The sequence below is a fragment of the Entelurus aequoreus genome, linkage group LG09 (assembly GCF_033978785.1).
Source record: "Entelurus aequoreus isolate RoL-2023_Sb linkage group LG09, RoL_Eaeq_v1.1, whole genome shotgun sequence".
Taxonomy (NCBI): domain Eukaryota; kingdom Metazoa; phylum Chordata; class Actinopteri; order Syngnathiformes; family Syngnathidae; genus Entelurus; species Entelurus aequoreus.
This window is the reverse complement of record NC_084739.1, coordinates 54,109,564-54,135,469: the sequence shown is the minus strand read 5'-3', so window position 1 is coordinate 54,135,469 and position 25,906 is coordinate 54,109,564. Positions and strand designations below refer to the sequence as shown.

The 25,906-nt window shown below is 39.6% G+C and overlaps 1 protein-coding gene across 4 annotated transcripts in view; it reads left to right on the top strand.

Annotated features, from left to right (window-relative positions):
* Positions 1–25,906, top strand: part of LOC133657509 (core histone macro-H2A.2) — a 49,881-nt gene that overhangs the window by 21,855 nt on the left and 2,120 nt on the right. For 2 of the 4 annotated variants that reach the window (XM_062058941.1, XM_062058940.1), the window contains exons 3-9: positions 3,796–3,902; positions 15,153–15,352; positions 15,442–15,553; positions 15,649–15,748; positions 15,828–15,917; positions 17,018–17,192; positions 24,846–25,906. The exon at positions 24,846–25,906 is cut by the window's right edge and continues 2,120 nt beyond it. In XM_062058941.1, the coding sequence (XP_061914925.1) occupies positions 3,796–3,902; positions 15,153–15,352; positions 15,442–15,553; positions 15,649–15,748; positions 15,828–15,917; positions 17,018–17,192; positions 24,846–25,011 (950 nt within the window). In that variant the 3' untranslated portion in view covers positions 25,012–25,906. The remainder of the gene's footprint in view (positions 1–3,795; positions 3,903–15,152; positions 15,353–15,441; positions 15,554–15,648; positions 15,749–15,827; positions 15,918–17,017; positions 17,193–24,845) is intronic. The other 2 variants (XM_062058943.1, XM_062058942.1) reach the window with 2 other exon arrangements.

The window sequence follows — 25,906 nt, the reverse complement described above, 5'->3', positions numbered from 1 at the left end:
CTGGGCCATATGGCAAAAAAATTATTACGATTTATTTTTTCATATCGTCAGATCTCAATGAATATCACAATTTTTTTTTATTAAAGTCAGACTATCTTGTGCAGGATTATACCGTGTACCACTGCATCCTTACTGTTTACTAATGCAGTATCTTGTACAGACATTTCTGACATGTTTGATCGAGGTAATATATGCTAACAGCTGACAAGTGCCATTTTGTTTGTATCTATGATTGTGCTTACTAGAGGTGCAACGGTACAGGGAACCTACGCTACGGTCCATAGCTTGATTTTAGGGCCACTGTTTTGCTTCTTTTTCAGTACGTTTTTTTGTGGGTAAAGAATATAATTGTTTTTCTTCTCAAAGTTATTTTGTTATTTTGCTTGTCATCACAAACTTCATTCTGCAGTTAAAGTATCAGTGGTGTACTAAATACTATAAGACTTTTATTTCAGGTTAACACTTACAAATAACCCTTTTAAATGGTAAGTTATTATTTGTCTTCTTTGATTTTTTTTTTTGATACATCAGTGCTTCTCACTAGTGGTTTGGCAAACAACCAGCGGTGACCTAGATTATGGAGGTTTTTAAAACTCAAATCCTGTAGCTTATATTTAATGAAAATACATTAAAGTGCAGTTTGAATTTGAGTTACTGTAAAATAATGTGTACCACATAGAAGTGGGAATCTTTGGGCACTTCACGGTATAGCTCGGTTGGTAGAGCGGCCGTGCCAGCAACTTGAGGGTTCCATGTTCGATCCCCGCTTACGCCATCCTAGTCACTGCCGTTGTGTCCTTGGGCAAGACACTTTACCCACCTGCTCCCAGTGCCACCCACACTGGTTTTAATGTAACTTAGATATTGGGTTTCTCTATGTAAAGCGCTTTGAGTCACTAGAGAAAAAGCGCTATATAAATAAAATTCACTTCACTTCACTTCACGATTCGATTATTAATGCATCTATGAATTATGTATCTTGATGCTGTTTTACACATATTTTCCTTTCACTAAATAAGCGTCTATCACTTGCAACTTTTAAAAACAGTGCATTTGTAATACGACATTTTTAAATAAAACATTTTAAATTAATTCTCCTCACATATATTGAATTAATGGAAATGTGTGAAAATCTGGAACATAAGTGCCCTAAAATAATGGAGCTGGTCAGATCTCTCGATGAGGTGGCTCACTGCAGTCAGCCAAATGTTTAGAACTGTCTGCATTACTTTATTTACAATAAATAAATCGATTATTGACGTTTACTAACGGATTTTATAATCGTTCATGTCCAAATTGCTATGCATCTAAAAATTGTGTATTTCCCCATCCTCTAGTACCAACACATAAAACACGTTTAATGTTTATTTTTGGACAAAATGTTTTTTATTCACAAACTAAAAATGATTTAAACAAAAAGTGTCTGCAGAGTTTCTGTAGTACATGTAATATCTGCTGAGTTGAATCAGAGCGCAAACATAAACAAAATGGTAAATGGGTTATACTTGTATAGCGCTTTTCTATCTTCAAGGTACTCAAAGCGCTTCGACACTATTTCCAAATTCACCCATTCATACACACATTCACACACTGATGGTGGGAATTGCCATGCAAGGCCCTAACCACGATCCATCGGGAGTAAGGGTGAAGTCAATGACACAATAGACGTGACTAGGATGGCGGAAGGAACCCTCAGGTTGCTGGCACGGCCACTCTACCAACAGAGGCACGGCGTCTCCTAAAAGTCTGATTCAAAAATATTAAATATAACAATTTATTTTTCTGATTAAATTAGTGGGTGTGTTTATTCTCCCAATCGGGACCAACACAGTAGTCCATTCACAAAGACATTCTGTGCCTGCCTTCGAGTCCGCATCCAGGGCAGGATTACTGGTGAGCTGCAGTCAGACTAAAGTGCGTCACTATAAAATTGCTGCTCCTTCTCAACATTGTGATTTAACTTCTATGCTAGTGTTAGACACAATTATTTGTTTTATTCTTCTGGTCTGCACTTCCAGCTGTGTAAGGGGAAAGAGGCATAACGCTGATTAGAGATTAATTTTGGTGGGGCGAGCCTGATTTTCGAGACAGTGGACAGGGACGGTCACGCACACACGTACACAAACACATTCACATAAACACACGCAAACATACACACATTCACAGACACACAGGATCATGGTCAATAAAGGCGGATTGTTCCGTGCAGGATTATACTGAGCATTGAGGCTTCCCTACTGTTTACTACTAACTTCTAACAGACGTTCCCTCCATGCTTGATCGAGGTAATATATGCTAACAGCTGATCACCATGATCAAACTCAAATTCATCTTGATCATGATCTTTAATCAAATTGCCCAGCCCTAATATTTATATACTGGTGGCACAGGGGTTAGTGCATGTGCCTCACAATACGAAGGTCCTGAGTAGTCCTAGGTTCAATCCCGGGCTCGGGATCTTTCTGTGTGGAGTTTGCATGTTCTCCCCGTGACTGCGTGGGTTCCCTCCGGGTACTCCGGCTTCCTCCCACCGCCAAAAACATGCACCTGGGGATAGGTTGATTGGCAACACTAAATTGGCCCTAGTGTGTAAATGTTGTCTGTCTATCTGTGTTGGCCCTGCGATGAGGTGGCGACTTGTCCAGGGTGTACCCCGCCTTCCGCCCGAATGCAACTGAGATAGGCTCCAGCACCCCCCGCGACCACAAAAGGGGACACGCGGTAGAAAATGGATGGATAGATGTATCTCCCACATTTCATAATGTCAGTGGCGGGCCGCGCGTTTCCCACCTAGGCCTTCAGTGATGTCCGACTTCAATGATTACCTCTCAAAATACCATAATTGATGTCACCACATGTCCATTGCTGGAGAAATACTATACAGAAACACATTTACACACTACTGCGCATTGTATAAAACAGGTTATTTTCTGGCGCATTTAAAAATCAATAAACCTGCATCAGCAATTAAAACATATCTTATGTAGTACTGTCAAAATTAAAATTGCAAAAAACATTTTAAACGTGAAAAAATAAAGAAATAAAATATCTGAACTTACATTTCATCGACAGAGATGTTCTCACAAGATGTAGTTTCTCTTTAAATATCCTTCTTGAAAATGGCCTTGCAAATATACGTGTTGTCTTGTCTAATCATAAAAGATGCAGACGAGGCGTGTTGGCTGAGTTCTTAAAGTTTACTCCACACCGGCATGTCTGCATTAAACAACCTAAACGGGGCTACTGTGCATGCTCTCCACTACTGTGGCATGCTGGGTAATGGAGTTCTTATGTTACCTGGCTCCATACATCACTATATATCTGCCTTAGGCCATCTAGAAGGCCTTACTGACAACAACGCGTGATCTGATTAGCTATTGCAACTGTCTATCACTGTATGTCCCCGTTCTCTTACAGCGCACGGACGCCCGCATTGCTGAATCTGAAGGCGTCTGGCAGATTTGGTACAGCATGGCAACATAAGCTTGCTGAATTCTAATTGGATAAAAACTCTATAAACTAAAAACAACTTTTATCTTTAATTATTATCATGATATCTGGTTATGTTAGGCCAGCAAAGAAGGCCTTTCTGGCCCTGACGGCACACCACAGCATAATGTGTGTTCAGGTATTATTCCCACTGCACTGCAAATGTTCCTCAACAGAGATAGTAATGAATATTTTGTTTTACTCAACTGTCCCTAAGGGTATGAAGTCACTAGTTTGGGGTGCATGTGTGAAAATAAACATTAAGACACGGTGTGTAAGAGATTTACACTTTTTTCTTCCTCTCAGCTGAGATCTTGGAGTTGGCAGGGAATGCTGCACGAGACAACAAGAAAGGCAGAATAACTCCCAGACATATTAAGCTTGCTGTGGCCAATGATGAGGAACTGAACCAGGTAACAATAGTTTCTTTACGGATTCAGCATTTTGCAATTAAGCTTCATTTCATAATAGAAAATACCCCAAATTAAAATTATCATATCGTAATATTTGAGAGGAATGTGTTAAAAAAATCCTAATAATTGCACAATGATCTGTTTTAGCTGCCAGGCATTACATTTATAATGCTCTGTAATTTTGATAAAAGCACATTTAGATGTAACTTTTGCTGTGACTTGAAATTTTGTTTAGGTCCCTACCTAAAGGGGAACTGCACTTTTTTTGGAATACTCCATTTACATTTCGTGATTTGAATATCAACCAAGTATTAGTGAGGGACAAGCGGTAGAAAATGGATGGATGGATATATAGTGATATTGTTATTATAAGCGCTAATGCAGACAAACTATTTATAGCGGCGCCGTGATCACTACCTTGAGTGGTCTGCAGCTTTCTTGCTCCCTTGCTCCATGTAAGCTTATTCTAGATCGGGGGTCACCAACGCGTTGCCCGCGGGCACCAGGTAGCCCGTAAGGACCAGATGAGTAGCCCGCTGGCCTGTTCTAAAAATAGCTCAAATAGCAGCACTTACCAGTGAGCTGCCTCTATTTTTTAAATGTTATTTATTTACTAGCAAGCTGGTTTCGCTTTGCCTGACATTTTTAATTCTAAGAGAGACAAAACTCAAATAGAATTTGAAAATCCAAGAAAATATTTTAAAGACTTCGTCTTCACTTGTTTAAATAAATTCATTAATTTTTTTACTTTGCTTCTTATAACTTTCAGAAAGACAATTTTAGAGAAAAAATACAACCTTAAAAATGATTTTAGGATTTTTAAACACATATACCATTTTACCTTTTAAATTCCTTCCTCTTCTTTCCTGACAATTTAAATCAATGTTCAAGTAAAAAAAAATTTTTATTGTAAAGAATAATAGATACATTTTAATTTAATTCTTCATGTTGCTGGTTACTGGGGTTCAATTCCCACCTTCTACCTTCCTAGTCACGTCCGTTGTGTCCTTGGGCAAGACACTTCACCCTTTGCCTCTGATGGCTGCTGGTTAGCGCCTTGCATGGCAGCTCCTGCCATCAGTGTGTGAATGTGTGTGTGAATGGGTAAATGTGGAAATACTGTCAAAGCGCTTTGAGTACCTTGAAGGTAGAAAAGCGCTATACAAGTATAACCCATTTATCATTTATTTATTTATCATTTTAGCTTCTGTTTTTTCAACGAAGAATATTTGTGAAATATTTCTTCAAACTTATTATGATTAAAATTAAAATAAATTATTCTGGCAAATCTAGAAAATCTGTAGAATCAAATTTGAATCTTATTTCAAAGTCTTTTGAATTTTTTTTAAAATTTTTGTTCTGGAAAATCTAGAAGAAATAATGATTTGTCTTTGTTAGAAATATAGCTTGGTCCAATTTGTTATATATTCTAACAAAGTGTAGATTGGATTTTAACCTATTTAAAACATGTCATCAAAATTCTAAAATTAATTTTAATCAGGAAAAATTACTAATGATGTTCCATAAATTCTTTTTTTAATTTTTTCAAAAAGATTCAAATTAGCTAGTTTTTCTCTTCTTTTTTTCAGTTGAATTTTGAATTTTAAAGAGTCGAAATTGAAGATAAACTATATTTCAAAATTTAATTGTAATTTTTTTCGTGTTTTCTCCTCTTTTAAACCGTTCAATTAAGTGTGAATATCATTAATTATTAATAATAACATAGAGTTAAAGGTAAATTGAGCAAATTGGCTATTTCTGGCAATTTATTTAAGTGTGTATCAAACTGGTAGCCCTTCGCATTAATCAGTACCCAAGAAGTAGCTCTTGGTTTCAAAAAGGTTGGTGACCCCTGTTCTAGATCATAAATCGTGCATCTCACCTGGACAGAAGAAGTCTGAGTAGGTATTTCGACAAGTTGGTACACTTTGACTGCCATTTAGGACCCGAAACTGGCGAGGACGACACGAAAAGACGTTTGCCTTAAGTTATATACATTTATATGTCCTTAATAAATAGGTGCTGTAGCCTTCTTGTACTGCAGGCGAGTATATCAGACGTCTAAAGCAGAATGAAAAGTGTTAGATCTAAATAAATTCAATAGTTAAAATTGCTTAGGTTACTTACTTGATCATTAAATTGTTTTAAAAGGGTATTCAAGTTTTCTCCTTATGTACAGCTTAATTATTTTGGTGTATACTCATCTAAAGAGTTTAAGAATGTGTTCATCAAATTATTTTGACAAACCCTGAATAACAGCACAAGCCTAATGAAAAAAGTCAACAAAAATAAATATTTAAAGTAAAATTTGGACCATGAATTGGAGATTATAAAAACTCACCTGATCAGGCAAAAACAATGCAAATAATATATATTCCCCTTGAGTTGAGTGTGCCCTTGTTTGTGGTGGCTTTAAAAAGATCATTTGTTTATAGAACTTAGCTGATAACACAGCAAGTCCCTCGTAAGTGACTGATCGACAAGCTTTTCTAGAATAACCTTAATTGATGACACAGACACACGCACGCACGCACGCACACACACACACACACACACACACACACACACACACACACACACACACACACACACACACACACACACACACAGTACTCTCCTGAAGGAATCAATAAAGTACTATCTATCTATATATCTATACACATATACATACACACATACAGTTTATACATTTAATAATAATAATAATAATGGATTAGATTTATTAAGCGCTTTTCTAGACACTCAAAGCGCTTCACAGAGAAGTGAGAACCCATCATTCATTCACACCTGGTGGTGGTAAGCTACATTTGTAGCAACAGCTAGACTGACGGAAGCGTGGCTGCCAGTTTGCGCCTACGGCCCCTCCGACCACCACCCATCATTCATCATTCGTTCACCAGTGTGAGCGGTAGTGGGGTTGAGGGTGAAGTGTCCTGCCCAAGGACACAACGGCAGCGATTTGGATGTCAAGAGGCGGGGAGCGAACCTGCAACCCTCAGGTTTCTGGCACGGCCGCTCTACCCACCACGCCATAGGATGAATTTAAACACTCATCTTAATGAAAAATACATTTTCAGAAATTAAACAATACTATTCATGCCTGAGGGCTAAAGTGTCATTAGGTATCTTAAATACAAGATATCCTGACTCTTTGTGTGGTGCTCCTGAATGTGAAGTGTTGTCGAATTGATAAGCTAACAAGCTTCTCATCGAACCCTCTTAACGAAGCTATCTTGCTGCCAAGCGAGCTCTCATTGAAGACATCTTCGATAGGCTTAGCTGTCACCATTGGCGTTGTTAGGCCTATTTTAGGGGGGCTCAAGCCCCCCTAAAATGTTCTTAAGCCCCCTTAAATAATTTGGTGTTAAAAAAAAAAAAAAAAATCTTTTTACTTATTTTATTTTTTTTTACAAATACATGCCGACATATTCATTATAAAGTGGCCCGAGTTTAAATAAATAATCATATAACCTGTCATTATTCACTCAGTTTCCCCTCACTTCATAGTGTAAGGTAGAGAGCCCCTTTAGTGCGTCGGTATCCAATCCATTCCACTTGTTCATATAGAAAATGCCCACATCACTCAAAATCCAGTCCGCATTTTCTCTGCGACCTTGCTTGCGGTCTGGCAGGTGTACGAAGCACATTAGCACACAGCACTGCAGAACAAGAACCTTGTGTCTGCAATTGTAAATCATTTAGTTTTTAAGTTTTGTGTTTCTTGTAGAATCTATATAAAGTAATATACATTAGCCTATTGTTAAAATAATGAAAACAACATCATTAAATATATTTGTTTTATTGTATTGTTACATTAATAGCTGTTGTATTATTATAGGATGGCTTGATAAACATTGCATAGGATTTTCAGAGGGTGGAAAAACCAAGACATTTAATATAAAATGTAAAATTAATAAATAAATAAAAAGAAAAAGAAAAAAAATGGTTAAAAGCCATCGTCCCGGGGAGCATTTAATTTCGTCCCGTGCATTTTTTTTTACCGCCCCCGGGACGACGGGACTACATTAATCTCAAGCCCTGGAAGTTACATTTTATTGTTTGCATTATTTGTTTCAGAATTGCACTTTGAAGATGGTCCCTCAGCTCTTTGACAGCTTTGGCTCTTTTTCAGATCAGCAGACTAAGTCTTTCTTATTTACAGTATATATAAATGTTTCTCATTTCTATTCAGACTTCCATATATATTTAATTTCCTTAACGGCTTGCCATAATATATATATAAATATATTATATACAAGCCAAATTATCCCGATCCAGATATTACTTTAAATCAAGTAATTAAGTAATATTTCCAGGGCTTGAATTTACAACCATTTTAGTCACATATGTGCCCAAAATGTAATATGTGCAACTTCAAAATATTTGGGAACAAACAATTATTGTATTGTGAGCGAAAGTTGTTGCATTAGCCTCTATGTTGTGAATTAAAGGCCTACTGAAACCTCAAACTACTACCGACCACGCAGTCTGATAGTTTATATATCAATGATGAAATCTTAACATTGCAACACATGCCAATACGGCCGGGTTAACTTATAAAGTGCAATTTTAAATTTCCTGGGAAACTTCCGGCTGAAAACGTTTCGGTATGATGACGTTTGCGCGTGACGTCACGGGTTGAAGCAGACATTTTGGAATAGCACGGTGGCCAGCTTAAGTCGTCTGTTTTCACCACATAATTCCACAGTATTCTGGACATCTGTGTTGGTGAATCTTTTGCAATTTGTTCAATTAACAATGGAGACTGCAATGAAGAAAGCTGTAGGTGGGATCGGTGTATTAGCGGCTGGCTAAAGCAACACAACCAGGAGGACTTTGAGTTGGATAGCAGACGCGCTACCGTGAGTACAGCTTTGGCTTCCAAACATTTGATCGCTTGCCCGTACGTGCGTGCCGCTATGTGCATGTCACGTACGTAACTTTGGGGAAATATATATTTCTTGCCGACTCTGATGGCGGCTGGGGTGTCGTCGAAAGCTACAACGCCGTCCGCCGCCGCGCCGCTGTCCTCACCTGTCTGGGTTGACTTCCTCCGTCTCCGGGCCGCCGACCGCACCGATCATCGTCGTGAAGTCCTTCGTCAGGCCGTCGATCGCTGGAACGCAGGTGAGCACGGGTGTTGCTGAGCAGATGAGGGCTGGCGTAGGTGGAGAGCTAATGTTTTTAGCATAGCTCTGTTGAGGTCCCGTAGCTAAGTTTGCTTCAATGGCGTCGTTAGCAACAGCATTGCTAGGCTTCGCCAGGCGGCACAGCATTGACGGGTTACAGGTCCAGGGTTTGGTAGTATTGTTGATCTTCTGTCTATCCTTCCAGTCAGGGGCTTATTTCTTCTGTTTCTTTATGCAGTTAAGCACGATGGTATCATGTTAGCTCCGTAGCTAAAGTGCTTCGCCGATGTATTGTCGTGGCGATAAAAGTCACTGTGAATGTCCATTTCGCGTTCTCGACTCTCATTTTCAAGAGGATATAGTATCCGAGGTGGTTTAAAATACAAATCTGTGATCCACAATAGAAAAAGGAGAGAGTGTGGAATCCAATGAGCCCTTGTACCTAAGTTACGGTCAGAGCGAAAAAAGATACGTCCTGCACTGCACTCTAATCCTTCACTCTCACTTTCCTCATCCACAAATCTTTCATCCTGGCTCAAATTAATGGGGTAATCGTTGCTTTCTCTGTCCGAATCGCTCTCGCTGCTGGTGTAAACAATGTGCAAATGTGAGGAGCCCTTCAACCTGTGACGTCACGCTACTTCCGGTATAGGCAAGGCTTTTTTTATCAGCGACCAAAAGTTGCGAACTTTATCGTCGATGTTCTCTACTAAATCCTTTCAGAAAAAATATGGCAATATCGCGAAAGGATAAAGTATGACACATAGAATGGATCTGCTATCCCCGTATAAATAAGAAAATTTCATTTCAGTAGGCCTTTAATAACATAGAGGCTAATGCCATGACTTTCATTGTGTTTCAGTGTATCTTGAAGGATCATGCAAGTAATTGTTTCTTGTTGATGCTGTAAACAAAATGTCACTGTGCAAACCCATGTTTGTTGTTGTACTGAACACAGATTGAAACTAAACCGACTGAAATAATAATAATAACAATGACTAATTTCTAAGTCTTTGTTAGCCGTTTGTGAAGTTTTGTGCTCGTGCACTACGTTCGCTCGCATCCTGCATCTCCTGGGGGCTAAGCCCCCCCTGTCCTTAAAAGCTAGTGACGCCCCTGGCTGTCACATGCAAAAAGTTTGCAGAGACACAATTCAACAGTTGGAGCTTAACGGGAGAAAAAAGGTTAAAGACCATTGTCGAAAATGTAGGAGTCTGTTTCTATTCTAGTTGTTTGTATTAAGCTCTCGTGACCAGGCGGTCAGCATGTAATGTTAAATGCTCACCTTGTCAAACAATTAACCTTACAATGTTTCTTATTACACTCCTTAACAGATCTGAATTTAATTTAGAGCACAGATACTCATTAAAACAGAATACAATCTGCACTTACCTCGTGTACAATCGTACCATCAAATTCAAATGCACCCACAGGCCCGCCAATGGTCTCCTTTTTCTTCTGTTGTTGTTTCATGGCAGTTAAAAAACAGCGTTTAGATGCATTAACGCCACCTTCTAGAATGGAGTGTGAACCTCCATGCAAATTATGACAGCGCATGCGCAAATGTATGTGTTGGCGGGAACGTAAAAATTAAAATAACAACTTTCGCTTTTCAGTTTTTCAGTTTTTCAGTTGAGCAAAATAATAGTAAGAGTTGAGTTAATTAGATTTAATGAGTCTTCTCAGCATTTTGCAAATTAAAGTGTTCACTTGACTTAAAATCCTATACCAGATCTGGGCAAATTTAGGCCCGGGGGCCGCATGCGGCCCGTTAAGCTTTTCAATCTGGCCCGCCGGACATTCCCAAATAATTTTTTTAGATCTTTAAGATGGAAACTGTAGCTGCCATTATGATGTGCAGTGATGTTTTCAAATTACCGTAAGTCTTGAACTATACAAAGTATTTTAATGGATGGAATCTGGCCTTTTGCATAATATACTAGTTACTATGGTAATCACAGCAGCTCAGACGAGGCACCAAGCAATGTGGGTGGGGAGCGTTTCCACAGAGTGTTTCCAGAGCGGCCAGCCTGGATGTCAGGGACAGACGCGAAAGGAGATTTTTACAACAAAGTTCTAAAGCTTAGCGATATATCAGATATACTGTATCAGATCGTAGGTGGGTTTATTTTTTACCCTTCGCGTTCATATTTCGCTGTGTTTGTTGCATTTTTGTTGCGTTTCGCTTTATTGTAAAATATGTCGATTGAGAGGGGGTGTGACGTTCATATGTTGTCAATATTCAGTGTTTTATCCTTCATAGTTAATATTGTGAGTCCCACATTCTTTATTTTCATGTACATTCTGGGAGTCTCATTCAGTAAAAAAAATTAAAAATTCCATTCCGTTTTTTAAGGCGGTCTGTCATAACGTTAGTAGCATTCGATCAGACATTATTGTGAGTTTTTGTATTAGTGTTCCTAAAAATAGATATAACGGCCCCCAGACACATTTTTTCTCTAAATTTGGCCCCCGAGTCAAAATAATTGCCCAGGCCTGTCCTATACTATGTCAATATATTCCAAGTGTTTTTTTTTACAGTGTATCTTGTGGGCCCTCGTCATAAAGAGAGAAAAAGAAGAGTTAGGAGCCTCCACTATGCCAGAACTAAAACCCTGCAAGATCTGCCCCAAAACATCTGGTCTTAGAAGCGGACAACACTTATCGAACCAAAGAAACAAAACACCACAGACTGTGCAGCCGACCTGCAAGGCAGCTCGGCCACAGCACTGCCAGTCAGCACCTACTGAAGCACCAAACAGCTCCCACGCTAGCCAAACAACATACAAAAGGCGGACATCCATCCACAAAAAAAAAGTGGAACTACTGATGGTGTGCTTGACAGAGAAGCGGCTTGAAAGAAGACACCATAGAAGTTCGCTCTCCCAAGTACAGCCTCAACTTACAACAGGGAGCAAAATGTGAAGTTTGGTGAACACATGTCTACAAAGCTAAATATATCCAGTGGCTTACCCCAAGGATCAATACTGGGACCAAAACTGTTCAATCTTTATATAAACAACATTTGTAAGGATAGAAAAGACTTAAAGTTAGTACTTTTTGCTAACAACACGGTTTTGTTCAAGAGAGAACACACAGAATCAACTATATGGGCATGGCAAATTGGAATTACCAATCTCAGGTCTGGTGGAAGAGTTCAAATGCACCAAAGCAAGGCTGGTCATGACGCTAACTGAAACTGAGGATGCAGTCATTCGAACAGCGGCCCCCCGAGTAGCAGCGGGAAGGAGGTGGATTCCATCAGAAGCTGTTCAGAGTGCAAAGTCTGCTCTTCAATTCAGAGATGTGGTTGGGCAAGTACAGCATGGGAGAGCAGGACTCGGACTCATCCCAAAAGCTCCCCTATGGCACAAAGCAACATCAGAGCAGAAGAGACTGCTAGTAGTAGAGGAAGTCAGGAGACAGGAGGATGGAGAGCGACATGTTAAAGCCGTCTCAATGGCCAAGCAGGGGAGATGGACCAACTGGGAAAGCCTGGAGAAGAAAAAGCTCAACTGGCATGACATCTGGCAGATAGAAAGAGCACGGCTGAGTTTTATCATCAGAGCCACGTACAACCTGCTTCCGTCCCCCCTAAATCTGAAAACCTGGTACGGAGAAGATCCCGCCTGTTCCCTGTGTCAAGCACCTGCATCTCTAAGGCATATCATATCAGGGTGTACTATAAGTCTCACCCAAGGACGCTATACTTGGCAGCATAACCAAGTACTCATAGAGCTTGCATCAACACTGGAACAGAGGCGCACCACCACAGAGTGGCGGTTCGCCTCCCACGTCTCCCACAAACACCAGCAGGAAAAGTCCACTTTACACATTTTGTACCAGCTGGCCAACATCAAGAGCATCAAACAACACTAAATGATGCAAGCACCCTGCAGTCGGCTCGAGATTGGAAATTGGAAGTGGACCTTGATAAAAAGCTTGTGTTTCCCCCAGAAATAATGGCTACAACACTCCGGCCAGACATGGTCTTGTTGTCTCCAACAATTTCCCAGTAGAGGTGGGATGCAGGGGATTTGTTGCCACATCTACCACCAGTCTGTTGAGAAAAATGGGGGTGAAGGGTCGCTCCCTCCAACAGGTTATAAAGTCCATGTCAAGTGCTGCCGAAAAATGCAGCAACTGGCTCTTGATTAAGCGTAAAGACCCCAACTGGGCAGTAAGATAGAGAAAATGGTATGCGGTCAGGCTTAGGCCTGACTCTGGGAAAAGGACGTTCCTGCCATGCAGAGTCCAACGGGATATGGAGGGTATGGCATGGCGGAAGGTGTACCTGGGACGCTGGGTGTACCTGGGACGCTGGGTGTACCTGGGACGCTGGGTACACCGTTGAGCCCTTTGGAGACGTCGTGGGCTTCAATCAACGAAACGTCGATGAAGCAGGGTGCCCACCCGATGACCCCAATACTTACCCTCCCTTTCACCACTCCACACCGACTGCTACTGTCAAGTTTATTCCTACTCACCAAAGGGATTGAAACATCTAGTTCTATTTGCTTTACAATGCTTTGCCTAATCTATGAATTTTTCAGTGTTCAGGGGCCTCATATGCCACAAATGAACTTAGCCTCGTCACATTATACCAATGAAATTGTGGACCAAGGAAATTGTTCACATTAAATCAAACGCACCATGCCCTCACCCTCATCTTGAAGAAGTCGTGACAAAATGCTCACGACTTGCTGAAAGCCGAGAGCGATCGACCTGGCCATCGAAAAAGGAAACGGCCACTGCACGGAACGGAAATCCACCAACGAGCTGTGAAAGTCCAGACCGCCGCGTGCGGAAGAAGAGGGCACAAGCCCAAAAGCAATTTTGTGAATATATGCAAGTGCTTGTGTAAATATCTCAATGTGTAAACCTGCGGCTAATATATGCCCCCAATATATGTACAAAATAATATAAATTTAAAATTAGGTGACTGCATCTTAAAAACAGGCGCGCAGTATAGCGCGGAAATTATTGTAAACTACTGTAGCTGTTTGCTGTACATTCTACTGTGTTGTTTTTTTTATACGATATTTTTAATTCAAAAGTTTGCTTTTGTTTTTAAAAAGGCATGTTGATAAAAATTTAGTTTTGTGGGCCCATGCACGAATAACAATTATTTTTATTTATATTAATAGGCTAAGTATTTTGAGTTACAAACTCAGTCTTGGTACCAATTTGAGCACAAAAGGTACCACTGCACTTGTGTATTGCTTTACATTAGATTTCTCTCATAAAGAGAAAAACTATTTATGAAAAAAAACAAATGATCTGAAACATATATTTACAGCAATAAAAGTTAGTTCATAACATTTTTAGTCCCCTACAGATTATGTTTTGCTAATGGTTTTTCCAGAAAAATGCAGATGTGAATATGAATCTCTCCAGTGCTGCTCTTAATATGGCTTTTGTGCTAAATTGCCTGCTGCTCACAAGTGGAGATTGCTACAAGGCGCTGCCAGATACAAACTTATCACCAAAGAAGTTAACAAGGGATCGTTACAAAAACAACACTAATATCTACTGGTGAAACAGAAAAAAACAGAAATGCCAAAAAAATTAACTTAAGGGACAAAAACCGCTGCTGCCCACTGCTCCCCTCACCTCCCAGGGGGTGATCAAGGGTGATGGGTCAAATGCAGAGAATAATTTCACCACAGCTAGTGTGTGTGTGACAATCATTGGTACTTTAACTTAACTTAAAAATATTGTCGTGGATTGATTCTTCATAAGGCTGCCTTCTGCTTCGGTGTGATACTGACTGACGGGCTGCCTCACCGGGTCGGCTACACTTGCCGGTCGTGTTTTTAAAGGTTTGGTACTCTGATTTGGTGGGTGCTGTCCACTTCTTCTTCTTGGTGCTCTCCTTCACACTCTTTTTCTTTGTTCCGGTCGTTGGAAGGCAGGGTTCGAAATAAACAACTTGGAACTCAAATTTTTGCTCGCAACTTAAAGCATTACAAAAAGCCGAGATAAGGCACCTGTATCAAAATTAGCGTAATTTGAGGTACTACTACTGTACATTACATTTTGAAAGTAGGTTGCAACAGACTACTCATTGCAAATATTCCGTATTTCATTCTAATTGAACTGTAAATGTCTCGTCTGGCAGCTTCTTCGGGGTGTGACTATATCAAACGGAGGAGTTCTGCCTCACATCCACCCAGAGCTGCTGTCCAAGAAGCGGGGAAGCCGTGCTAAAGTGGACAACCAGTCGTCTGTCCCGGAGAATCAGGAACTACGCTCTAAGAGCACCAAACTTGTCAAATCTGCCAAAAAGGTCAAAGGAAAACGAGGGCGAAAGCCAAAGGTTGGTCTGCTCAATGCGTGCCTTATGACTAAGCAAGATGATAACATAGCTTTTTGTCATACAAGTTTCTTTGGATCTTTTCTCTCCATGTGGTGAAGAGCACAGACAATGACAAAGAATCTGTACCAAACTCCACAGTCGACGATGGTCCGGGAGATGGATTCACCATCCTCTCAGCAAAGAGCCTGTTCCTCGGTCAAAAGGTACTATGCTGATCTTCTTTTAGGTTGGCCACATATTATTTGAACCCTTCCGCAAAGTGGTACTCATACTGTGATGCTGATTGTTGCAACCTCAGCTTTCCCTCACAGTGACTGAAATCGGCAAAATCGGAACAATTAAGGTGGAGGCCATAATCAACCCAACCAATGCAGAGGTGGACCTGAAAGATGGTGTTGGTGAGGACCATCATTTTTTTACCTCTTGCTGTGTCTGTGCTGCTGCTCGGCTCAGCTGCTGCTCCTGTGTCGTTTGCAGGCAATGCTCTGGAGAAGGCTGGAGGCCAAGAGTTCGTGGAGGGAGTTAAGGAGCTACGAAAAGCCCAGGGACTTTTGGAGGTGGCGTCAGGTAATAATTGTCCAGTACCTTCTCCTTGTTGTCCACACTCTAAATGTTTGACTTCAGTGAATAAGAGGAGTCATGCAAGTGCAAACAAATTCACTGTAATATGTTAAAATAATGCCATTTCAAATACTATATACAGTATATAGGCAGGCAACGATAAACGGTAATAATGATAACCGCGGTAAAACCCTGGCTGGTTAGTTTTACCATTTTGAATTGAAATTATTGAAAAATCAAGATTTATAACTGCGTTTATAACTGACTGGGGCCAGCTCGCTATCTTAAATGTTAACATGAAACCAAGCGTTATAAGCGTCTTTTCTCATTAAGAAATTACATACAGGTACCTCAATCTAAACTTATATAAACACATTACAGGCTGAACAACTAAGCTATTCAATTGTGCACATTGAAACTACAGGCTGTGTTTTCTTAGTGTCTCTCAGAGTGATCAAGCTATACACAGAGAAAACAAAGGTATTTTTACAATGCGTTCAAGGACGGCTGAACAGAGTAGGACACAACGCCCGCCAGAAATAATAAATAATATATTTGATTTGCTACACTCTTGTCATTTAAATACATCTTAAAGTGCTACAGTACAAACCACTATTTAAAAAAAATAAAAGCTTAGTCAATAAAAGAGCTAAAATACCAAGACTAAAACACTATCAGTGAAACATAAACACGCAAAATAGTGGCTTGAAGTATGTGTAAAAATAAAACCTTGGTTAAAAGATTTAATTGCGTGTATAAGTACTTTTTGAGCACATTCAACAAAACCACAATAATATTGATAACCGTGATCATTTTGGTTAGAAAAGCAGCGAGATTAGATTTTTGTATCGTTCTGAAACAGTACATACAGAAATGGCTGTATTACTGCAATTTCCATGACGTGGGTTGTTTGCAGTTGTATTTAAACTTATTCTGATTTTTCTATTGTGTCAGCTGTCATTCATTACGTGCTAGTGGAAGGACTGTAGAAATCAAATGACACATCTTTAATACACACACAGATTTGCACAGTTACATTAATGTCTTCAACCACTGTGAAATGTGATACGACAGTTCACCGCTAAAACTGTGTTTTCGCCTCACAGTGGCTGTAAGCCCGGCCAGCGGAATGACGGCCCGCTTCATCATCCACTGTAACGTTCCTCAGTGGGGGTCAGAAAAGTGTGAGGAGCAGTTGGAAACGTCTGTGAAGAACTGTCTCTCTGCTGCAGAGGAGAAGAAGCTCAAGTCCCTGGCTTTTCCGTCACTCCCTGCTGGACGGTGAGAACACACCCACTTTGACACGCAGGTGCACGCTCTAGTATTGTTTTTGTCACCCTAAACAAGAATTGGTTCGTGGCCCGATTTTGGTCTTTTTTATTTTCTAATGAAACACCTAGGGGCTATATGACTGCAGCCTAGTTACAACTCCCATTAGTATTGAAGGAAAGTTGTATGAAGTTAATGTATTTACTTTTATTCAATGTTAATGTTGTACAAAATGTTCAATTAATTTATTTGAAGTCAATTCAAGACTGCTATGCAGTTTGGGCATTAATTGAAAAAGTAAACAAAACACTAAATTAGCAATTAGCAAGTGTTTTTTTTAATTTGTTAAATTTTTTACACACACGGTCCAGAAATACAATTAAATACATGTCAAATGTTCTTGTTTTCCCCCTCAAACAAGTAACTCGCCAACATTTTGTATACAATAAAATATAAACAATAAACTAGAAAAAGAAGAAACATGTATCAGTCAAATAAGTACAGGCAAATATATACATGAAGCCACAGACAACTGCGCTCCTGAATGTCCCCAACACGGCGCATCAATACACAAAAGCAGACAAAATGCTCATCAATTGTCTACCTTTCAATTACATTTCAATCTGGTTTGATCTCAGAGCATTCAATTGATTGCAACTGACTGTTTGGTGTGTCTTAGAAGACATTTCGCCTCTCATCCGAGTAGGCTTCATCAGTTCATGCTCAAAGAATTTGATTGGTCAGATCTTCTAAGACAAACCAAACAGTCCAGTTGGGATTGTAAATGCCCTGAGATTACAATGACCTGGATGAATGAGAACATTTATAGACCATCTGGGTTGAATTTGACATCATGCTCTTTTACATATTTAGGAAACCACCCCATACTTCCAGAAACTTCAAAGAACAACCATTCAATGTCAGCCTAATGTTCTCCAATTTAAGGCAATAAAGAACATCTATAATCCAGCGTATGTGGCAGGGAGGTACTGCAGCCTTCATATTTAGCACAATGAGTCTTCTCGCCAACAAAGTACCGTATTTTTCGGACTATAAGTCGCAGTTTTTTTCATAGTTTGGCTAGGGGTGCGACTTATACTCAGGGGCGACTTATGTGTTAAATTATTAACACATTACCGTAAAATATCAAATAATATTATTCAGCTCGTTCACGTAAGAGACTAGACGTATAAGATTTCATCGGATTTAGCGATTAGGAGTGACAGATTGTTTGGTAAACGTGTAGCATGTTCTATATGTTATAGTTATTTGAATGACTCTCACCATAATATGTTACGTTAACATACCAGGCACGTTCTCAGTTGGTCATTTATGCTTCATATAACGTACACTTATTCAGCCTGTTCCCTATTCTTTATTTATTTTAAATTGCCTTTCAAATGTCTATTCTTGGAGTTGGGTTTTATCAAATAAAGTTCCCAAAAAATGCGACTTATACTCCAGTGTGACTTATGCTCCGAAAAATACGGTAGTAAATGCTACCAAGTTCTTTTTGGATTTGCTAAGAGAAGATGACTGAAAGGCCACCCCAAATAGTCCGCTCAGAGGACTCGGTTCAATCTTTTAGCCAATTACCAAAGACCAACTATTAAAAATCTCAGTCCAATAACTGAACAGGGATGGGCAAAGCCAAAACTTATGTATTAAGTTAGCTGAAGACTGTTGACAACGATAACATAATATCAATATTACGTCACACATCCTACCCAACCGGACCTTGGTATAATAAGTACGATATATTAGCTTGCATTGGATAAGGCTGTCTCTAGCACAAATAGAAGACTTGTTACTCTACTTAAAGTTTCTGTTCAGCTCTCTTCAGATAGGGTCACTTTTAAGTCACCCTCCCAAAGTGACTTAATTGAATTCAGAGACTCCGGGCATAAATAAAACATTTGATTGTAAAATTGTGTAATGGGTCCTTTTGAATTCGGAAGTGGTGTCAAAAAGCATCTAAAACTGTGTCAGTTGGTAAGTTTCAAAACCTGGGAAAAGTATTACAAACTGAACTGCAGATCTGTAGTTATTTGAAAAAGTTTTGATTATCACAAAGTTGCTGTAAAGAGGCAACACTGTTGTCAATGTATACATCTTTAATGTTGTTGATCCGCAGATTTGACCATCTTAAAAGAAAGGGTGGGAAACATGATTATCAGTGATGGGTGCAAGACTAGAAATAGTATGTAAACCAAAATAGCGGTTGAACTGAACCTAAACTCTGAATGAGGTTGTTACGATTAGATGTTTCGTAAAAGCGGAAGTAGAAGAGTGGATGGGAGGGTGTACCAGAGCCCTAAGAGATACTGTTTTGGTTGAGTTAGCCTCTATAACCAATGGAGGGGTATCAAATGCGTCAAATTTCAGCCAGTATCTTTCTGTGTGGAGTTTGCATGTTCTCCCCGTGACTGCGTGGGTTCACTCTGGGTACTCCGGCTTCCTCCCACCTCCAAAGACATGCACCTGAGGATAGGTTGATCGGCAACACTAAATTGGCCCTAGTGTGTGAATGTGAGTGTGAATGTTGTCTATCTGTGTTGGCCCTGTGATGAGGTGGCGACTTGTCCAGGGTGTACCCCGCCTTCCGCCCGAATGCAGCTGAGATAGGCTCCAGCAACCCCGAAAGGGACAAGTGGTAGAAAATGGATGGATGGATGGATTTAAGAATTCTAATATTGGTGGCCCAGTAGTAAAACCTAATGTTTGGTTGTACCATTTGGGTCGCTGTAAATATTGTTTATGTAACCTGTGAGTCTTTTTATTCCAAATTAAGTCTAAAATCTGATTATCTAAATTACGAAAGAAGGACTGAGGAACAAAAAGTTGTATACACTGGAACAAATGGGAAAATTGCAGAAGTACACTAATTTTAAGAGTTGACACAAGCTACTCAAGATAAATTAAGTAAGGACCAGCGATCAAAATCTTCTGGGATCCTGGACAACAGTGTAACAAAGTTGGTTTCATAAAGCTCTGCAAGCACGTGTGTGACTTGGACACCCAAGTATGTGAAACTTTGTGAGGCAATTTCAAAGGGAAAATTGTGCAGGATGATTCTTAGCAGTATAATTTATAGTTCAATTTGTAACCAGACACATGTCCAAAAGACAGAGATTTCCAAGACATATAGAAGGTTATCTGCATAGAGAGAGATTTCATCTGCACATTGTTTCTATATTTGACCGTAATAAGCAGGTTGGTACGAAGCGCTATTGACAGAGGCTCAATGGCAAGATCGAAAAGCAATGGGCTCAGAGGACAACCCTGCCGCATGGAATGGTAAAAGTGAAAATAGTCGGATTATTAATGCCTCCACATTAATAATAGAAAGGAAAATAGTATCCAGACGTAAAGTCAGAAATTTGGAATTCGAAAATAATTTAATGTCCACATTTAACAGACTAATAGGATGATACGAAGTGCGCGACAAAGGGTCCTTGCCTTTTTTCAAGAGGAGAGAAATTGAAGCTTGGTCGAGCGTTTGCGGGAGGCGGACAGATTTAAAAAATGTATTGTACATGTCCAATAATAAGGGGGTTGGCTTATGCCAACATTTTTTTGAAAATTTGGGATGATAGCCATCTGGTCCCGGGGATTTTCTGTTTTGTAGTGATAACGCTGCAATATTTTATTCCGCCACAGTAATTGGTCTCTCTAACTCTACCTCAGCGGACTGATCAAGCGGGGGAATGTCCAGATTGGCAAAAAGATTATCAAGCTCAGGAGTAGAACAATTAGCAGATGAGTAGAGGAACGCATAAAAATTATTAAATACTTTATTGATCTCAAGATCATCCGTAACTATACCTGAATCGGATTGGATCTGCGGAATATAATGAGATGCTGATATCTGGCGTAGTTGATGAGCTAATAGTTTACCAGGTTTTTCGCAATGTTCATAAAATTAGTTGAATGGAGCATTTGTTCAGTAGCACGGTCTGTCGCAAGGACATCAAGTTCTGCCTGTAGAGAGAGCCTGGGTTTGGAGAGGTAGAGTACAAGTTTTCTTTCAGAGATATGCGTTGTGTCAAATGAGTCAATTTATTCTTCCTGAGTTTTTTCTCATAACTATTCCCCCATAATGAAAGCTTTTAGGGCTTTTGAATGGTCACTGCTAAACCAAACACATGTTTACAAAGGACAGGTTGTCTCACTGCTGAATAGAAGTTTAGCAAAGACAAAGAATAATTGTATCCATGAGGTAATTCAGTCCATCAAAGTAGAAACAAGCAAACACCAGATCACAACATAATTTGCTACTAAGTGACGGTCGCCATGATCATCAGGCCCCCCTTAGTCGTTGTGGCCCTAAATAACTGCATACAGTGTTAGCGTGACATGCTACCAACGTGTGCATCTGATTGGTCGGCTACTTCCAAAGTACAAAGGATATATGAGAGCTAAAGGTTATGTGTCTGCCAAATTGAATACTTCATCAGTACACTTCAATAAGTAGATTGTGTACAAGTGTTATACTCAAATGATGAATGCAATATTTTTTTTCTCTTTCTTTTTACTTCTTCCACTTGTTCTTTATAATTGTATTAGTTTTCCTCTTCTTGTTGTTCTTCTCCCTATGTGTCTTACTTTTCTTCATATTTCTCCCTTTTCTTGTTCTTTTTGTTCTTATTCTCCCTGATCTTCTTTGTGTTCATCTTTGTAGTCTTTTCTTCTACTTCCTCATTTTCTTTACTCCTTTTTTAATGTGAACTACAACAACTCATCTTAGCCCCTCCCCTTTTGATATTTAGCTAAGATGGCAACTATTGAGGGTAGTAAGTGTGCATCACTGCACATTGAACCTCTGGTGTGTGTTGAGTACAACATCCGGGTACTGACAGTAGAAATTGCTTTTAAGACTAAAAACAACACTTAAAGGCCTACTGAAATGCGATCTTCTTATTTAAACGGGGATAGCAGGTCCATTATATGTGTCATACTTGATCATTTCGCGATATTTCCATATTTTTGCTGAAAGGATTTAGTAGAGAACATTGACGATAAAGTTCGCAACTTTTGGTCGCTGATAAAAAAGCCTTGCCTGTACCGGAAGTAGCAGACGATATGCGCGTGACGTCACTGGTTGTGGAGTTCCTCACATCTGCACATTGTTTACAATCATGGCCACCAGCAGCGAGAGCGATTCGGACCGAGAAAGCGACGATTTCCCCATTAATTTGAGCGAGGATGAAAGATTCGTGGATGAGGAAAGTGAGAGTGAAGGACTAGAGGGCAGTGGAAGCGATTCAGAAAGGGAAGATGCTGTGAGAGGCGGGTGGGACCTGATATTCAGCTGGGAATGACTAAAACAGTAAATAAACACAAGATATTAGCCACAACACAACCAGGCTTATATTTAATATGCCACAAATTAATCCAGCATAACAAACACCTCCCCCTTCCCGTCCATATAACCCGCCAATACAAATCAAACACCCGCACAACACACTCAATCCCATAGCCCAAAGTACCGTTCACCTCCCCAAAGTTCATACAGCACATATATTTCCCCAAAGTCCCCAAAGTTACGTACGTGACATGCACATAGCGGCACCCATGTACGGGCAAGCGATCAAATGTTTGGAAGCCGCAGCTGCGTACTGCGTTACACATACTAATTAAACAAAATGCTTATGGCAACATTCTGGTTGCGTACTCACGGTATCGCGTCTGCGTATCCAACTCAAAGTCCTCCTGGTAAGAGTCTCTGTTGTCCCAGTTGTCCACAGGCCAATGGTAAAGCTTGACTGTCATCTTTCGGGAATGTAAACAATGAAACACCGGCTACGTGTTTGTGTTGCTGCAGCTGGCCGCTAATACACCTCTTCCCACCTACAGCTTTCTTCTTTGCTGTCTCCATTGTTCATTGAACAAATTGCAAAAGATTCACCAACACAGATGTCCAGAATACTGTGGAATTTTGCGATGAAAACAGACGACTTAATAGCTGGCCACAATGCTGTCCCAAAACGTCCTCTACAATCTGTGACGTCACGCGCAGGTGTCGTCATACCGAAACGTTTTCAGCAGGATATTTCGCGGGAAATTTAAAATTGCACTTTAGTAATCTAACCCGGCCGTATTGGCATGTGTTGCAATGTTAAGATTTCATCATTGATATATAAACTTATCAGACTGCGTGGTCGGTAGTAGTGGGTTTCAGTAGGCCTTTAATAATCATTTTTGTGGAATGTCCTGTGGGCCACACTTTGGACACCCCTCAACAAGGACATTTACAAAGACTTGCTAAGGAAATTATTCCAAATTAATCCAGCTTTTTACACCAGTAAACACAGCATTATTGACAATAACAAAACATGGCATGGCACTGAGAAATGAATAAAACACCACACTGGACAATTACTAAAATTAATGCCATCAAAAAATAATGTAAAACATGTTTTAAAATATATATATATAAATAAAATATGAATATTAAAGGAATAAAAACATAAAATAGTGAGAATAATAATACTAATATTAGCTCTAAATACAATCGAAATTAACAGAACATAAATGAAGAACCAAAGATGATACATGATCAGTTAAAAGCCTGATTAAAAAGGTGTGCCTTTTAACCTTTTTTATTTTTAAATATCAACTGTCTCTGCAGTCCTGAGGATCTCCGGCAAGCTGTTTAACAGGTGTGGGCCAGAGTGGATAAATGCCGCCTCACCGTGGGTCGTTGTTCTGGTATTTGATAAAGATAAAAGTTTGGTGCCAGAGGATTTCAGAATCCGCAAATGTTGACATAGTAAAAACAGGTCAAATAGATAAGAAGGCGAAAGGCCATTAAAAAACTAAAAATAGAACATTAAAATCAATCCTGAAGCGGACGGGGAGCTACTCTAGCAACTAGTGTAAAACTGGTATAATGTGGTCTCGCCCTCTCGTTCTTGTCAGCATGCATGCAGCTGAGTTTTGTCATAATTGTGGAGTTTTAATATTCTTTTTGAGAAGGCCAAGGAGCTAGGCATGACAATAGTCTCAACGACATAAAATAAAAACATATTAGCACCTTTGGGTTAGTCTGAGAGAGAAACGGGTGGACTCATTTGTAATATGTGGGGTAAAAGTCAGCTCGGAGTCAAAAATCACACCAAGGTTTTTTATGGATTGTGTTAGTTTAAAATCTTGTAACTTTGATAAAAGTTTATCTTTCTGGTCTTCAGGACCTACAACTAAAACCTTTGTTTTGTCTTTGTTGAGTTGTAGGAAATTAACTGCCAGCCATGACTTACTCTATGTCTAAAATGCAGTTAAAAAATGTATCTTTTGGTCCTGTGTCATCAGGAGACAATGCAATGTACATTTGTGTATCATCAGCGTAACTGTGGGAACTGATGCCGTGTCTCCTAATGACATATCCAAGAGGCAGCATGTAAACGGGTTCCTGAGGAACATGTATCCATACTTACATAAAAACATGTTAGCATGTCTGTGTGGAGTATTCCTAGGTCTTACGTGATGTCCTCCACAATCCAAAAACATGACTCCTAGGTTATTTGGGGATTCTTACATGTCCTATAAGTTGACCTAATGGGTGGAAGAAACATGTTTGACACTGCCTGTGTTTCAGTAAAATTAACTAATTTAGTATTAAATCCAAGCTATGAGTCATCATTCTAACATGAATGTTCTCCACAGGAATAGATTCCCAAAGCCAACAGCTGCCCAGCTTATCCTCAAGGCCATCTCCAACCACTTTGTGTCCTCCACCAGCTCTTCTTTGAAAAACATTTACTTTGTTGTGTTTGACAGTGAGAGCATCGGAACATACGTCCAGGAAATGGCCAAGTTAGATGCCAAGTGAGGATTCTTAATTGGTTTCCACAGATGGCATCAACCGTTGGTAACAGTTAAGGGTCTGTCTGGTGTAGCTTTTAGTGATATTAATAGGTAGAAATAATGTATGTTGAAGGACATCCTCAGTTATCTTTCAGTTGTCGAAAAGTGTCCGGACAAAGATTGCTTTGTTGTCGTTTCATATTACAGCTTTATCAACTGCCTGATAATTGAGGATATCATGACATGTACATCGTGCTGTTGATATTGTTGTGGTTGTCCATTGAAAACATTGCAATCTCTTAGAGATAAGATATTTTAATGAATTCCTTTCTGTTTGTTGCTTTGTGCTCAGTGTTTCCCCTCGATTTACAGCTTTAGAGTGGCGAGTGGTCAGCATCGACACCAAACACGCACACAACTTAAATGCCATTTCTCCTCCACACTTTTATAGTTAGGGTGTGTCTGTGTGCGTCGGTGGGGTGGATTTTGCTGACAAAAGAGTAGCGGATTTAAGCTTCCATTACATTTCACATTACATTTCGCAAACTTTCATAATGGAAAGACAAAACATAATAAATTTCATACAAAGAAATACAATATTAACAAATACAAAGATGATCCACAAAGTCAACAACATGACATGTAATTTAATTTATGCAATCGTTCCTCCGCAGTCACATTTCCCAGATTCATAATAGATAGGCAATACTTGTCATTAATAATACAAATAAATACAATAGTATTAGAAATACAAAGAGAATCCACAATGTCCACATAAAGTAATGTCATTGAATGTGGTCACTCCTCCAGTCACATTTCAAACTTTTACTGTAGAATGATAGTACATGTAATATATAATACAAATAAAAACAATACTCATGAATAAAAAGTTATTCTACAAAATCAACATAAAGACAATG